Genomic DNA, 15,466 nt, shown 5'->3' on the forward strand with positions numbered 1-15,466 from the left:
GTCTCGGCGGGGTCAGTTGGCGTTTCTGTGATGAGTTGTTATGCTCTCTTAACTTGCTGGGTAAGTTGGCGGTTCATTCCGCTGTGGCGACCCCGGATTAATAAAGGGACTAAGCCGACAAGAAAATGAATAAATGAATAAATATTTATACTTGTTTTAAATTTGAATATCATATATTATGTATTTAAATAGTTTTGAATTGTCAGTTAACATTAATAATGGCTTTGCATTAAACATTAACATTTAAATATTTCAATTTAATTTTACTAAAATATATAGCTCTAAATCGGACTATCTTTAGAGTTTTTGGTGAACCTACATTATTAAAATCAGTTCATTTACTTGCATTTATGCGATAATGTTTGCTTTAAGTTTCCTGACTGAATCAATATTTGCATCCTTGCATATAACATTGAATACTTGTTAAACTTCTAAATAAACAAACAAATAAATAAATATAAATCATAAATAATAATTTGTTCTTTTCAAAAATATATATATTTAGGTCTATAAAAAAAAAGTGTACATCGACACAATTCTAACATTTTTGACTCCATACAACAACACAATGGATTTGAAATTAATCGAACAAGATGTGCTTTAACTGCATACTGTAAGCTTTAAGCTGTGGTTATACTAGAGCTTGAGCTTCTAATTCTGCCGTACGGCGCTGCAAAAAAGGGGCGGATTTAAACAAGATAATTAGACATTAAAAAATGCAAACGATTGTTCCATATTGAAATTTATGTCCAGATAGGTCAGGTTTTGATCCTCGATTGGTCTCACGCAGTCAAGTTATGCGATTTCGCAGGTCAGAGTTCACCAAGCTTGAACTTTCCAACGCAGCGAACTGCGAAACTTGACGCACAAACTTGCGTTTCCGGCCTGATGCATTCACATACCAAAAGAAATTGAACAATTAGTTTCTAAGCTGTTCCTTGGCCAGTTGTGTGTTATTCCCTCACCATCCTCATTGCAATGAGCAGATAAAAGGTCCAGAGTTCATTTCCAGAGTAAATTTTTATGGAACTAATTGTGTGTATCCGATAACGTTTGAGATCATAACCGTTTTATTTTTCAAATGTATGCATTACTTTTTATTAAGTAAAAACTTCTGCATAAAAAGCTACCAGGAATTTTGACATGTTGCAAGCCCTGGACTTTTTTTTTTTTTCTATCCTATAAACTGTATAGTCATGCTAACTGCAGTTAGTCTGAAAACATTCACAGTGTCACATGACTTAAGCTGTACATCTTAATGCTCCGTCTCTGACCTGATGGAAGACCTCATTGACGAAATTGACGTTGTCCCGTGTGGAGAGCAGGATGGCCTGCACCATGTCGTAGACGCCGCGGTGCTCCTCCTCGATGCTGCACAGGCTGGAGTTGCTGCCCCTGCGGTCAGACAGGGTGCTGCTGTTAGAGTGATTCTTCTCCTGCTCCACAGGACCGTTGGGCTCTAAGTCTGTGCTCTTCTCCTGACTGATACTGCCTGCAGTCACAGTCTGAACACAAACACACAGTACAGACAGCCTTTACTTCTACTGCACATGCTACTAGGACTTTACGTAAATCATAAATGTCATAAAAATTGTGAAATTTATTGGCAAATCTTCACACAACCAGAAATGGAAAGAATAAAATCAAATCAAATCATTCTTCATTCACTATATAAAATTTTGTGAACATTTTGAAATATATAGAGCTGTGGTGAAAAATTGCATTACTCTTCTCAATTGAATTATTCAGTTTTTCAACAGCAAATTACGCCCTAGGCTTGTTAAGTTTTTAACAGCAGATGGCACTCTAGGTTAGTTAGCTTTCAACAGCAAATGGCACTCTAGGCTGGTTAGTTTTCAACAGCATATTACGCTCTAGGCTTGTTAGTCTTTAACAGCAGATAGCACTCAAGGTTGGTTAGTTTTCAACAGCAGATGGCACACTAGGCTGGTTAGTTTTTAACAGCAGATGACGCTCTAGGCTTGTTGGTTTTTTTAACAGTAGATGGCACTCTAGGTTATTTAGTTTTCAACAGAAGATTGCATTCTAGGCTACTTGGTTATCAACAGCAGATGGTACACTAGGCTGGTTAGTTTTCAACAACAGATTGCACTCTAGGCTAGTTGGCAATCAACAGCAGATTTCACTCTAGGCTAGTTAGTTTTCAACAGCAGATTGCACTCTAGGCTAGTTAGTTTTTAACAGCAGATTGCACTCTAGGCTAGTTAGTTTTCAACAGCAGATTGCACTCTAGGCTAGTTGGCAATCAACAGCAGATTGCACTCTAGGCTAGTTAGTTTTCAACAGCAGATTGTACTCTAGGCTAGTTAGTTTTCAACAGCAGATTGCACTCTAGGCTAGTTAGTTTTCAACAGCAGATTGCACTCTAGGCTAGTTAGTTTTTAACAGCAGATTGCTATCTAGGCTAGTTAGTTTTCAACAGCAGATTGCACTCTAGGCTAGTTAGTTTTCAACAGCAGATTGCACTCTAGGCTAGTTAGTTTTCAACAGCAGATTGCACTCTAGGCTAGTTGGTTATCAACAGCAGATGGCACTCTAGACTAGTTAGGTTACTTTTTCATGGCATATGGCTCTCTAGAACAGTTTTTAACAGAAAGTGTTGCTCTAGGCTTGTTCTGTGCATTTGGAAAGTCGTGCAAGTTCGATTTTGTGTCAAAATAAATTAAGTAGTGATGCATTTTGGAAAAAAAAATTGTATTAGTAAGTACAGGGGTTGGACAATTAAAGTGAAACACTGGCCAAGTTATGCCGCAGCCACACTAGAGCATCCAAATTACTGTCGTAAGGCACTGTGAAAAGGAATGTGATTAAACAAGATGATTGTACATTTAAAAAAAGAGAGTAATTGTTCTATATTTTAAATTTCTGTAAAGAAATGTTTTAATGCTGATTGATCTCATGCAGAGTCATGTGATGCAATTTGCAGGTCATAGTTAAAAAAACTAGAACTTGGAGGTTTCATGGTGGTTTCACTTTAGTGTTGGGTTAATTTGACCAGCCTGCAGGCCATTTTTCATTAATTGCACATTTCACCAGTAAGAGTAGAGTGTGATGGTTTAATTAGCTGAGTAATAGCACAGTCTTGCCAACAATATTGCGATGTACAAAACATTTTGGGTGACATATCATGGGAACAATATGTCGGTGCGCATCTCTCTGTGACCAAGACAGCAAGCTATTGTGATATCAAGAGCCCCGATTTCCAGTGTAATATCAGCATACCACCAAAAAAGACAAACCACATCCAACAGGAGTAACTGTGGATGCAAGAGGAGGCTCTCTGAAAAGGATGCCCGTGTGCTAATGCTAATGTAACAGAGGCCAGCTGGTGAAGTGCTTTGCAGGTAAACCTCACTCCTCTGATCACATAGTTTTTAGCCTCCTTGTTAGAGCAAGCAACTCCTATGTGGAAAGTCGCCGGTTCGATCCCAACTCGGAGCAGGTTGGGTGGTGTAGGACTGGCGGGGTTACACTAAAGGCTGATTTATACTTCTGTGTTAAGCACACGCGTATGCTCCAGAGCAGCCTACGGGTGGTCGCTTAGTCCTCGCTGTAACTGTTGGCGATGCTGATGTGCACCTCTTAAAAACTGTAACTACATGTCGCAATGACGCGTAGCGCAAGCTTTGTGATTGGTAGCTCTGATGAGTGTAGACACGGCTGAGAGCAGCGCGAGCCCATTGAAGCGAGTGTTTACAAGTGTCGAGTGCTGTGAAGGAGATCCAGATGGAAACTTTTGTTTTGTGTTTACATTAGGATTAAAGTTGTTGCAGTTCTGCTGGTTCCCACCTCAAAATGAGCAACTTTGAGCCACTTGTACGTTAAGAAAATCGTTTAGAAAAAACAAAATACCCGCAAAGAAACTCGACACAGAGGAACATAATAACCTTGCCAGCTTGCATTTCAGAAGTGCTATTGCAGAGCAACACAAACAGCATGCATGATATAAAGTATAAATGGGCATGTGCCATGGGTCATGGCAATCACTCGACGCAGAAGTATAAACCAGGCTTAACACGGATTGTATCCATAAAAACTAAAACCACAGCTGCCCAACACACAGTAGAAATACATGTGCACCTCAACTCTCCTGCTTCCACCCAATCTGTTCCACCAAAAGTAAACTCCACAGGGTCAAGATATGTCCACATTTTAATATGCAATATACATATATATCCTTTGGTCACACATGCCAATGCTAAATGTTGGTTTCAAATGTTAGTGCCAGAAGAAAAAACTTGGGACTGATCTATAGACAATGTGAAACATGTATTGTTCTCTGATGAGTCCACCTTCATTGTCTTTCCAACATCCAAGAGAGTTACAGTGTGGAGAAGCCCCAAAGAAACATTCCACTCAGACTATTGCAAGCCCAGAGTAAAACATGGGGGTGGATTAATGATGGTTTGGGCTGCAATATAATAGCATTCCCTAAGTCCAATACTTGTACTAGATGGGCCAAGGACTACCAAAACATTCTGGAGACCCATGTGCATCCAATGGTTCAAACGTTCTATCCTGAAGGTTAGTAATTTTCTCATGTTTGAAATACTGAATAAATGCAATAAAATACATACTAAATAATACCAGAACTGATTTATGGTGTTTTTCATAGTGTTCCCACATAAGAGGATGCTATCCATGTAGTTAATGGACAGAGATTTAGTTGTTCTCCGTCACAAAGTTTCCTCTCACCTGGATGAGTTTAAGTAGGACCTCTCCTTCATTCTTGGAGTTGCTTTTGGTCAAGTTCACATACTTCGGAACAAAAATCATGCAGTCCGAACTCAGCAAAAGAGTTATATTTAAGACTTTTTAAGACCCTTTTAATACCCCAAAGAATAAATTAAGACCAATTGACAGTACCAAATGTGAAAAAAAAGTAAAATAAATACCATTCTTGGCACTCTTCACTGTACAGAATATTGCGCTGCTGCTAAACAGAACAAAATAGCTGAAATTGGCCAGATGACTGGCCAAAATTGGCCAAATATTATCCAATTCAAGTCCCAGGTTAATCAATTGGTGCATATCTGCTAATATACAGGTTGAAGTAGTGATCATAAGCTATTATAGAGCAAAATCCCTGCAAACTTTGTTGCATAAGTAAAATCACTGCAAACGCAGCTTACATAAGTGAAATTCCACACGTGTAAGTTTTATTAAGTTCCTTTTTTTAAGACCTACTTTGTTCTAGGTGACTAACAGATGAAGCGATTTGAAGATTTCAAATCCCCCTAGACCCAATATTTGTGTAAGATGGGTCAAGGACTACCAAACCATTCTGGAGGACCATGTCCACCCAATGGTTCAAACATTCCATCCTGAAGGCTGTCAGTAATTTTCTCATGTTTGAAATACTGGATAAATGCATTTAAATACATCTAAAACAATACCAGAACTGATTTATGGTGTTTTTCATAGTGTTGCCACATAAGACTATGCTTATCCATCTAATGGGCAGAGATTTAGTGGTTCTCCATCACGAAGCTTCCTCTCACCTGGATGAGTTTAGGCAAGACCTCTCCTCCATTCTTGGAGTTGCTCGTGGTCGAGTTCACATACTTCTTCTCCAGGAAGAAGTTGACGAGCCACGTGATGAAGGCCACGCGAGGAGCCAGATACTGATCCCTAGTGCAGTATGTGCTCTCATTGTTACGAGTCACTGGAACATACAAGGGCTTTGGTCTGTGAATGGGAAGATCTAAAAGAGAAAGTAAAGGAAAAATAAGAAATAACAACAGGAGGTCTTATTAAAGGGTATATACTTAAATCAGAGAGATATTCAAAGGTTTTTAAGACATTTTTTAAGACTCGTTTGATACATTTTAAGACCTCATTGCTAGGGCTATGACGATATCTATTTTTTTTGCTGGGCGATATATTGCACCCAAATTAATTGCTATAAATGATATTACAGTAATTTTATAACTTATATCACTAATACAAAATAATACATTTTTAACATTATTTATTAACATAATAGTGTAATAATTCAGGTACACGGAATGTTTCAAAGAACATTTTAATTTAAAGAATATTTAGGTTTGAAATTGAAACAAAAAAAAATTCTTAAAACAAATAATTAATAATAAACAGTAAATGTAAACAAAAAAAGTCTAAACTACACTTTTAATGCATCTCAGGTGCCATTTTTTTGGCCAATTCCAAGATAGAACTGTTTGTTCAATGTTTGCAGCCTATTTTTTTTAATTCTCTTTTTTCAAGTTTTTTTAACAGCAACATCTTTTTAGCTAAATAATGGTACCTGTCTGTGAGTGTGTGCCATTTCACACTATCACAATTATATTTGCACTGGCAGATAAATACATCCATTACAGTTAACTGTAACTGGAATACCCTCTTGAAAAAAACCGGTAGGGTGGTTATGTTTTAGGTGTGATCTAAGTAAACACGAGTCAGTGGATTCACGTCTTGTCTTCTTAACTGCCACTATCCACTCTCTCTCTCGCAAGCACTCTATCTCTGTGTGTGTGTGTGTGTGTGTGTGCGCATGCTTGGAGATGCTGCATAAGCCCCACCTTCCACGGAAAGCAGAATGCAATGCGTTCAACAATAAACTTAGCTTGTTATATTATGTAGACTAGTCATCATCATCTTAAATTTCTTTATACAATACATAGCATCTGCAAAATTAACCACCCTCATTTTCATATATCGCTCAATAAGACAATATATTGACTATCACGACAGGCTGACTTTAGGTTTCATCACCACTTTAGGTTTCAACTAGTAACATTGCCGACATTTAAACTTGAACAAAATTTATCAGCTTGTTAGAAACTAATCCTAAACTAAACTGTTACACATACACTGAAAAACAATGCAAATCCAGTAGGTGGTGCCCATAACAGCAGGAATAACATTGTTCATTTGGCTGCTGCAGTAAACAAAGCAGCAATGTCAAATCTAGCAGGATTTCATAAACTGGATTTCAACATAAGCACCCCAAATTAAATTCAGGCAAACTTTAGCATACAGATGCCAAATTGAATGACTTGTTAAACAGCATTTAAGGTTTTTAATACTTTTTAATACCATGTGGACACCCTGCATTAACTGATATCAACAAGGGCTGTTCAATTAGCAAGCCAAATAATAAATTGCAAATCTTGATCAGAAAATTGGTCAAAATGGTGTCTCTTTACACAGATTCAAGAATTGTAAAACACCTCTGTCGCCATTGGCTTGCATGGTTCGGGACTTGTGGAGCTGCGCATCAGTGAACTTTCTCTTTAGTTTTTGGACTTTCAGCAGTGAAAATTAAACCACACTGAACTTAACTTAACTGAACTTAAACTCTGAATACTGGACTGACACAGTTTCGATTTAGCAGAACTTCTATGTTAAGCTGCTTTGACAGAAACTTGTAAAAGTGCTATAGAAATAAAGACGAATTGAAATTAAGACAGGCTCCTGAAATCTTGTTTAGACCAAACAGTTTTTGCTCACAAACCCACCTAACTGTGGCTTGTAAAGGTTGGTATGTTTTGAGAAAGTGGGGAAGAGGTGAGGCAGGTAGTATTTCTTGAAGAGGGAAAAGAGAAATCTGAAGCCTGTGTCCTGGTTCTCTTTGTTTTTCCAGTCCAAGCTGGATGCCTGCAGGGGGAGAAAAAGAAACCAGGGGAATAGATTACATCACAGAAATCCATTCATGAGCAGCAGGCAGAAAGCAGGCCAGACGCAGCTGGAAAACTCACCTGGAGAACTATGACCTTCAGCACGATCTGCAGGACAGAGCAGGTGTGGTCGTCCGCCACCTTCTCTCCAGGAACTGCAGGCACCAGCGGAGTGATCTCCTCTGGCACAATCTTAGCTACAACAATGCAAAGACTGAATGTTGATATACGCAGACATCTGGATCATTTGAAATGTATGTGTTACGAAGCATATGATGGATTTGTAAAATGTCAAAATAAATATAAATTTTTATAAATAAAAAAAGGCAGTCTATGTATGTTACGTGCCAGCAGATTTTTGTTTATTTCTTGTTTTTTGGGTCTCATTGTGTTTTTTTTTTTTTTTTTTTTTTTTACCACCCTAGTTCACTTCGTTGTTTGTTTACTTCAGTCCCTGGTTGGCTGTTTTACTTTTCACTGCTGCAACCAACCCCGTCACTGCTTCATCCTGATTGGTGCCTGCTCTACAACTCGGTACCGTTTTGAACCAATCCCCTCATGCCAGCTCTCCTTTAAAAACTCTTCATTGCAGCAGTTTGACTTTGCCTTCGGCTTGTTTTGTTTGCTTGGTATTCTAATAGTTTTAATGTCTCTGTTTGATTAGATTTTTTTATTTTTTTTTGTTGTTTAATTGTTTATTTAATTTACACTGTGTTGATGTTGATTGACTTTTGTTACCCTCATGTTTATCATTGAGGTTGGAAAGGCTGGTAGGCAAGTAAGTCACATGACATACATTTCAATATGTAGACTTCTAACTTTCAACAGATACATTAGCTAAGCGGGTGTGTGCAATCCTAGTATTTTTGGCTAAGTTGTTAATGTAGATTAAGTAGGACATCATTGACGTTAAAGGTTTATTAGGGCCCAGCACTGAAGGTTCTTATTCTTCCGGCTTTTTCTTGGCTCAAGGATTCAAATGCACCGTATGACATCATTTTCCATCATGTAATTTTCGCTATTTCGAATTTTTCACAAAACCTATTTGAACAAACTTTCATTTGGCCGTTTGTCCAATTTTCACCAAAATTGAATCACATTTTCTACAGAAAATGCTGAACAAAAGTTATTGAATTCAAGTTGATTAGATAAACCATTTTCAATTAATTTGTGAAAAAATTTAATGAAGAAGTTGCGAAAATGGACTTGAATTTCTCCGTAACACCATTGGTGTGTGTCATCACAACCAATGTATTAAGTTTGCTGCAGTGTTTCGGCGCACTGCCCCCAAATGGTCCAGAGATACAAAAATGTTTTTTTTTGCTAATAACTTCTAAACCCTTTGTCTATAATTCATTAAATTTGTCTCTTTACATCCGGCACAGCATGCCGAATCGAATGATGTCAGATTTTTTAGCCATCAGCCATTTTGAATAATGACAAAAATTGCTATAATTTATGAACGCATTTGCGAATTGTTATGAAACATGGTATGTGTTTTCGAGACTGTGCCCTAAAGGGGCTCAAAAGTTTCATCACAGAATCACCTTTTAGTCAAACGTTATAACAATATTTTTAAAAGTGCTAATATCGACTAATTTTGCCTATTGTTATGATACTTGTCTTGCTATTTTCCTTGGGTTGTCCTGAGAATATCGATACTAATTATGCCTTAATTAACTAAATTAATAAACTAAATTAAACTAAATTAAATAAAAGTCATTCATTATTTTTTTTTTTATTTTTTTTTTGGCTTAGTCCCTTTATTAATCTGGGACTAAACTTATCCAGCATATATTTTACACAGCGGATGCCCTTCCAGCTGCAACCCATCACTGGGAAACATCCATACATACTCATTCACACACGCACACTACGGACAATGTAGCCTACCCAATTAAATTTTTTTTGGCCTTGTCGGGGAAACCAGAGCACCCAGAGCACTCCAGAAAGCATTAACAGAAATGCCAATTGACCCAGCGGGGGGCTCGAACCAGCAGCCTTCTAGCTGTGAGGTGATTGTGCTACCATCTGCGCCACCATGCTGCCCCAGCCTCAAGTCAAAAACCTACTTTTTCGAACTTCTCACACATAGAGATCAGATCTTCTTTAGACCATGCTGACAAAAAGTTATGGAATTTGAGGTCTAATGGTTTTTGTTTACTGCACTGACAAATGTGCTGGTATGATGCCAAACTACATCTGAGGCTGTATCTCTGCGATACTTAAAGATAATGACATAATATTATGGAATTTTCCAGTTGCTTTGTACCTTGTTGCCATGTGGTTGTTAATGATGTGGCCGCTAGGCTGCTTGGCCCCAATAATTGCTGCTTGCAGCTATATTTTAAAACATCTTTATCAGATTAGTTGGATATTAGGAAGGCTGTTTTGGTTTTGACTGGTTCTTTTCTTTAGCCCACCCATAGTACCTTCCAGCTAAATTTAATTGTTTATAGTTTCTAAAATTGTTAATATTGTAAATAACTCACTCACTGTTTCACCATTACCACCTGTAAATAAACAACTATTAATTGTACACAAGTTATTGTTATCTGTTCTTACTTTGAGGTACAATTTTCTTTGAGTTTCTGTCCTCAATCCAAGTGTGCAACCCCACTTCCCTAGACTGCCCAGGGGTTGTAACAATGAAGATTACAGTGTTCAGTTGTGCATTCTAAAACTCACACATTTGTAATGCATTTTAGTCGCTGACATTATTATCAGCAGATAAGATGCAAAAACTTTAAATGGAATGGATGGCTGCTTCTCACTCAGGGCTGTCTATGCTAATGAGGGAGAGATCATCACTAATAGTTAAGACTTTCTCTGATGACATGTACTAAAGGACAATGTTAATCAAAGTATTTATGCTGATTGTTTCTAATAAGTATAAAGTGTGATTATTAAAAAAAAATTGTTTATTAGTTTTTACCATTAGAGGTTGGCTATATTCACACACTGTTGCCCCACAACCGTGTTCAAACCCCTTATGAAAGTAATTTTTGCATAATACTATGCCTTTAAAATGTGCCACTGCTTTAATAATAGGAAATGGCAGAACAACCTTCAGTGTGAACAGTCTTTGCATTTCACTAATGAAATCTATTCAAACATAAAGCATGTCAGCGCTGACAGAGAAGAATATTCACTGATTTCAAACACATCGGTAATGCTTGAAATGAACGGGTCATTACTAGTTCAAGGGCATCAATAAAATCTATTCTGAGAGGAAACATCAAGGGAAATCATTCATTTTAGCATTTAACAGACTCTGACCTATTTTATTTCAGGATGCTGTGCTGCCATTTGATTATTATACTCTCTTACCAGATTTAAAGTGCCTTTGTGCCATTAATGGCAATCATTAAAAATTACATTCCTAGACAGAAACATAGTAGATGTGAGAAATAAAATGAATGAAGGGTACATTAGCGAGCACTGTACAAGTGGGTTATTAAGTACTTCAGGCAAGGCAGGGAAGGTATCAGGGGTTTTAATGCATTAGGAATTAAGATCTTAAATCAAGATCAATGTTTAGGTCTGGACTGTTTTTTGTTTATAGCTGAACTTCACTAAAATTATTTGTTGTTCAACTGCCATTTACAAGCTTTCTGTCATGAACACTCTCAGGATTTAGTATGTCATTGAATATGTTTATGACAATGTTGATGTATTTGGTCTTGGCGGTATAAGTCTGCTACACTGCTGCTGATTGATTATTATGGCAAAGTAAGTACTGCTACTGTCAGTATATACACTTAAGAGACACTTTATTAAGTACACCTTACTAGTACCGGGTTGGACCCCCTTTTGCCTTCAGAATCCTTCGTGGCATAGATTCAACAAGGTGGAAATATTCCTCGGAAATTTTGATCTATTTTGACATGATAGCATCAAGCAGTTGCTGCAGATTTGTGGGCTGCACATCCATGAAGCGAATCTTGCGCTTTATGACAAGCGAATGATTCACGCTTTATGAAATGGCGCGTTATCCTGCTGGAAGTAGCCTTCAGAAGATAAACTGTGGTCATAGAGGGATGGAAATGGTCAGCAACAATACTCAGGTAGGCTGTGGTGTTGAAACTATGCTCAATTGGTACTAATGAGCACAAAGAGTGCCAAGAAAATATCCCCCACACCATTATACCACCACTACTACCCTGAACCATTGATACAAGGCTGGATGGAACCATGATTTCATGTTGTTGATGCCAAATTTGAACCTTACCATCAAATGTCGCAATAAGTTGGAGGGGATGACGCGAGTGAAATTGGACAAACTTAGGAGGCATGTGTCCAAAAAGTTTGATAACCCGACTTAAATCATCTTTTTTTTCCCATTCTGATGCTCAGTTTAAACTGCAGCAGATTGTCTTGACTGTTTACATGCCTAAATGCAATGAGTTGCTGCCATGTGACTGGCTGATTAAAAATCTGTGTTAACGAGTAGTTGGACAGGTGTACCTAATGAAGTGACACAGACATGCCATCTGAGAATATAACACCCTGCAGCTGCAAACATATTATGACTTAACATCCGTAGCAGATCTAAACACAAGTGGAGCTGGGGTGGAGGAGGGTCTTCGAAAACGCACCGCAGCTTAAAAAGCATTGAATGACGTGGAGCTTAAGAGGAGCAGGCTCATTGGCTGCTGAGGTGACAGCAACCAATCTCCTGCGCCCTGTAGTTTATGACGCAGGAGCAGATTAGGTGACTTTTCAGCCTACGCACACATAGTTTAATGCCAGACATTTCAATTATGAAAAAAAAAAAATGTTGTTTTGACTTGATTTAAAGAGGGATTTGACAGATATGGGTTGCAGCTGGAAGGGCATCCGCTGCGCAAAACATGTGCTGGATAAGTTGGCGGTTCATTCTGCTGTGGCGACCCCAGATTAATAAAGGGACTAAGCCAAACAGAAAATTAATGAATTAATAAATACAGAGGTGTGACAGGTCGCAGAAGCAGCTTTATGAAGATCAAAGAAACATTTTCTACAATTTACTAAATGTGTCACTTCTTATGTAATTGCTCAGACAACTGCTGAATGCGTTTATGAACAGCTTGTAAACAATACATTTACCTTAAGTATAAGTATCTGGCCTGATCTCACAAGGAAGCTTAAGTATTTTACGTTTTATCAGTTTAGTGGCTCATTCGTACAATCATATGAAAATGTATGATTTTAAAAAAGGACGCGTAGCACCAAACCCCACCCCTAAACCCAACTGTCACTGTCAAAGTGCTATAGAAATAAAAATGAACTGAAAAAGTTTATAGATTGATATAAACTGTTTTCAAATGAAGCCTGAAAGAGTTGTCTAAGTCATCTGATACATGAATATCCTGTTTCAATTTTTACTTCTACCAATTGTACTTAAAGTTCTAAAATGATTAAGGTTGTGTTAACATCTGTGAAGACTATCCAAATAAACACAACATTTTAAACTTTTGTGGATATTTTTTGTCAATAACCCAAAAAGCCAATGAATAAAAAAACAACAAAAAAACAAAAAAAAAACATGTTTTTTTTTTTTTTTTGTCTAGGTAATAAGGCATAAAATAAAGAATCAAAAACAAAAAACTTATTAAAAACTTTAAAATATTAAACTGTTATGCTGATTAAAAATGAACTGGATTTAATCTGGATAACTTTTGTAAATTATTTATTATTTACAAAGATGGCAGTCAATGATTATACTGCTAGTCTGAAAGTCTACTTTAAGCTGCTACTCTGAATGAAATGGCAAACAAAGTTTGAGGAGTACAGTAAAAGTACAATAGACAGCTGACATAGACAAAATGATAGCACTTTGGCAAAGACATGAATCCCTTTACAATTCAACATCAATGACATACCAGCCTAAGTGAAAGGAGCTGACCTTCAGCCATTAATGCATTGAATATAACATATAGGCCAAGCTTTTCCTTCCACACAATTCATTTAAACTGAATGCTCATGTTGACCAGTTAACAGGCAACCAAGTAGGTTAAACGGAAAGCTTTTTTTTATTATTATCATAAGATGTTTACTACTAAGCATAAAAATTTAACAGTCTTACTTACTACATGACCTAACAAAAGCCTTGTCGTCAATCTTAGTTGTAAGAGCAAGAAATAATAACTTGACTTCTAGTTGATCATTTGGAAAAGTGTCAGAAGGTCGATTCAACTGATGAATCATCTGTAGAACTGCATTAAAATCATCACAAATACAGCAGAAGACCTACTGGAACCCACACGGACCCAAGATTCTCACAGAAATCAGTTTGGTGAAGGAAAAATCGTAGTTTGGGTAGTAAGGGGTTGTGTGTGAGATCTGCAGAGTGGATGGCAACATCAACAGCCTGAGGTATCAAGACATTTGTGCTGCCCATTACATTATAAACCACAGGAGAGGGCAAATTCTTCAGCAGGATAGCGCTCCTTTATATATTTCAGCATCCACATCAAAGTTCCTGAAAGCAAAGAAGGTCAAGGTGGTCCAGGATTGGAGAGCCCAGCCACTAGACATGAACATTATTTAGCATGTCTGGGGTAAGATGAAGTAGGAGGCATTGAAGATGAATCCAAAGAATCTTGATGGATTCTGGGAGTCCTGCAAGAACGCTTTCTTTGCCATTCCAGATGACTTTATTAATAAGTTGTTTGAGTTACTGCAGAGATGTATGGATGCAGTTCTCCAAGCTCATTGCAGTAATACACAATATTAGGGTTGGGCTGATAGACAATGCCATTGTTCCTCGCCAAAGGTCAATAGATAACATGAAGCTGTGCCAGAATCGCCGATCCTTCGACCGCCTCTGTCGCAAACCCACTCGCAAAAAATACACACTTAAGCCTTATTTACACTAACACATCTTAGTTTTAATATAGCATTTTCTCTGTCCACTGAAAACGCACATCACATGACCACCATAGACTGTAAAATATATGGACGAAGTATCCGTGACGTCACCCATAGGTTTCTGAAGAGCGCAAAAGTAGCTACAAGTAGGCACGGACAACCGTCGCCATTTTGCTCGCGCGTCATCGCACTCACGGCAGGATACCAAACAAAGGCAAAGAGGCGGAGAGTGAGCAGAGCTACAGACACCTGCTGGCATTTTGCTTGGATCTGGCTCAGACACACTTTACTTTAGGAAAACCGTAATACTTTACCACCTGCAACTCGCTTGTATTCTGACCACATATGCTTGGCTGTACACTATATCAATAAAGTGTTTAGTCTTTTAAAAATACTGCTGTAATACATTGAGCCACTTAGTATTGTTCTTAAGATGTTTTCCTACAGGAGGAAAATGCGAATTACTTCCAAACACTTCAGATATAGTCTGTGTTAGTAAATACAAGACTATTGATGAAATCTAGCATAACTCTGTATGCTAACACTTCAGATGACTGTTCTACAGTCCACATCTAATCAATCTGTCAGATTCTGCAGTGCATTACAGCTCTAAAGAACATTATAAATGATAAATGATCTTAAATAAAACAAATGCATTTATAGAGATGGTATATAAGTATATAACTTTACTCACATGGGAAACGGAGGCCAAGTGAATGGTTTGTGAGCACAATTAAGTGCACAGAGCATCTATATCATCTGATAATTGTAGGAAATAATCCCAAAAGGCAACTGACTGTGTAAAGCCACATAAAACAAGACAAAAATATGACGACTATGCCGAAATCAGAGGCTAATGTGCCAGAGTCAGCTGAGGTGTCGTGACGGGGACAGCGAGACCTAGCTGTCAATCAAGTGGCCACGCCCTTATTTATGCAAACTCAATATAACCT

At 37.7% G+C, this 15,466-nt stretch overlaps 1 protein-coding gene across 19 annotated transcripts in view; it reads right to left on the minus strand.

Annotated features, from left to right (window-relative positions):
• The window catches only part of ralgapa2 (Ral GTPase activating protein catalytic subunit alpha 2), a 324,396-nt gene that overhangs the window by 193,063 nt on the left and 115,867 nt on the right, over positions 1-15,466 (minus strand). For 18 of the 19 annotated variants that reach the window (XR_015513714.1, XR_015513715.1, XM_087290968.1 and 15 more), the window contains exons 7-10: positions 7,743-7,858; positions 7,503-7,641; positions 5,523-5,725; positions 1,275-1,505 (exon numbers count right to left, since the gene is read on the minus strand). Coding sequence is in view for 17 of the 19 variants with exons in the window: in XM_087290968.1 (XP_087147094.1) it covers positions 1,275-1,505; positions 5,523-5,725; positions 7,503-7,641; positions 7,743-7,858 (689 nt within the window). In the remaining 2 variants the exon portion in view is untranslated. Of the gene's footprint in view, positions 1-1,274; positions 1,506-4,716; positions 4,819-5,522; positions 5,726-7,502; positions 7,642-7,742; positions 7,859-15,466 lie in introns of those variants that run through there. The other variant, XM_087290971.1, reaches the window with a different exon arrangement.

Source organism: Danio rerio, chromosome 17, assembly GCF_052040795.2.
Source record: "Danio rerio strain M-AB ecotype USA chromosome 17, GRCz13ab, whole genome shotgun sequence".
Lineage (NCBI taxonomy): Eukaryota > Metazoa > Chordata > Actinopteri > Cypriniformes > Danionidae > Danio > Danio rerio.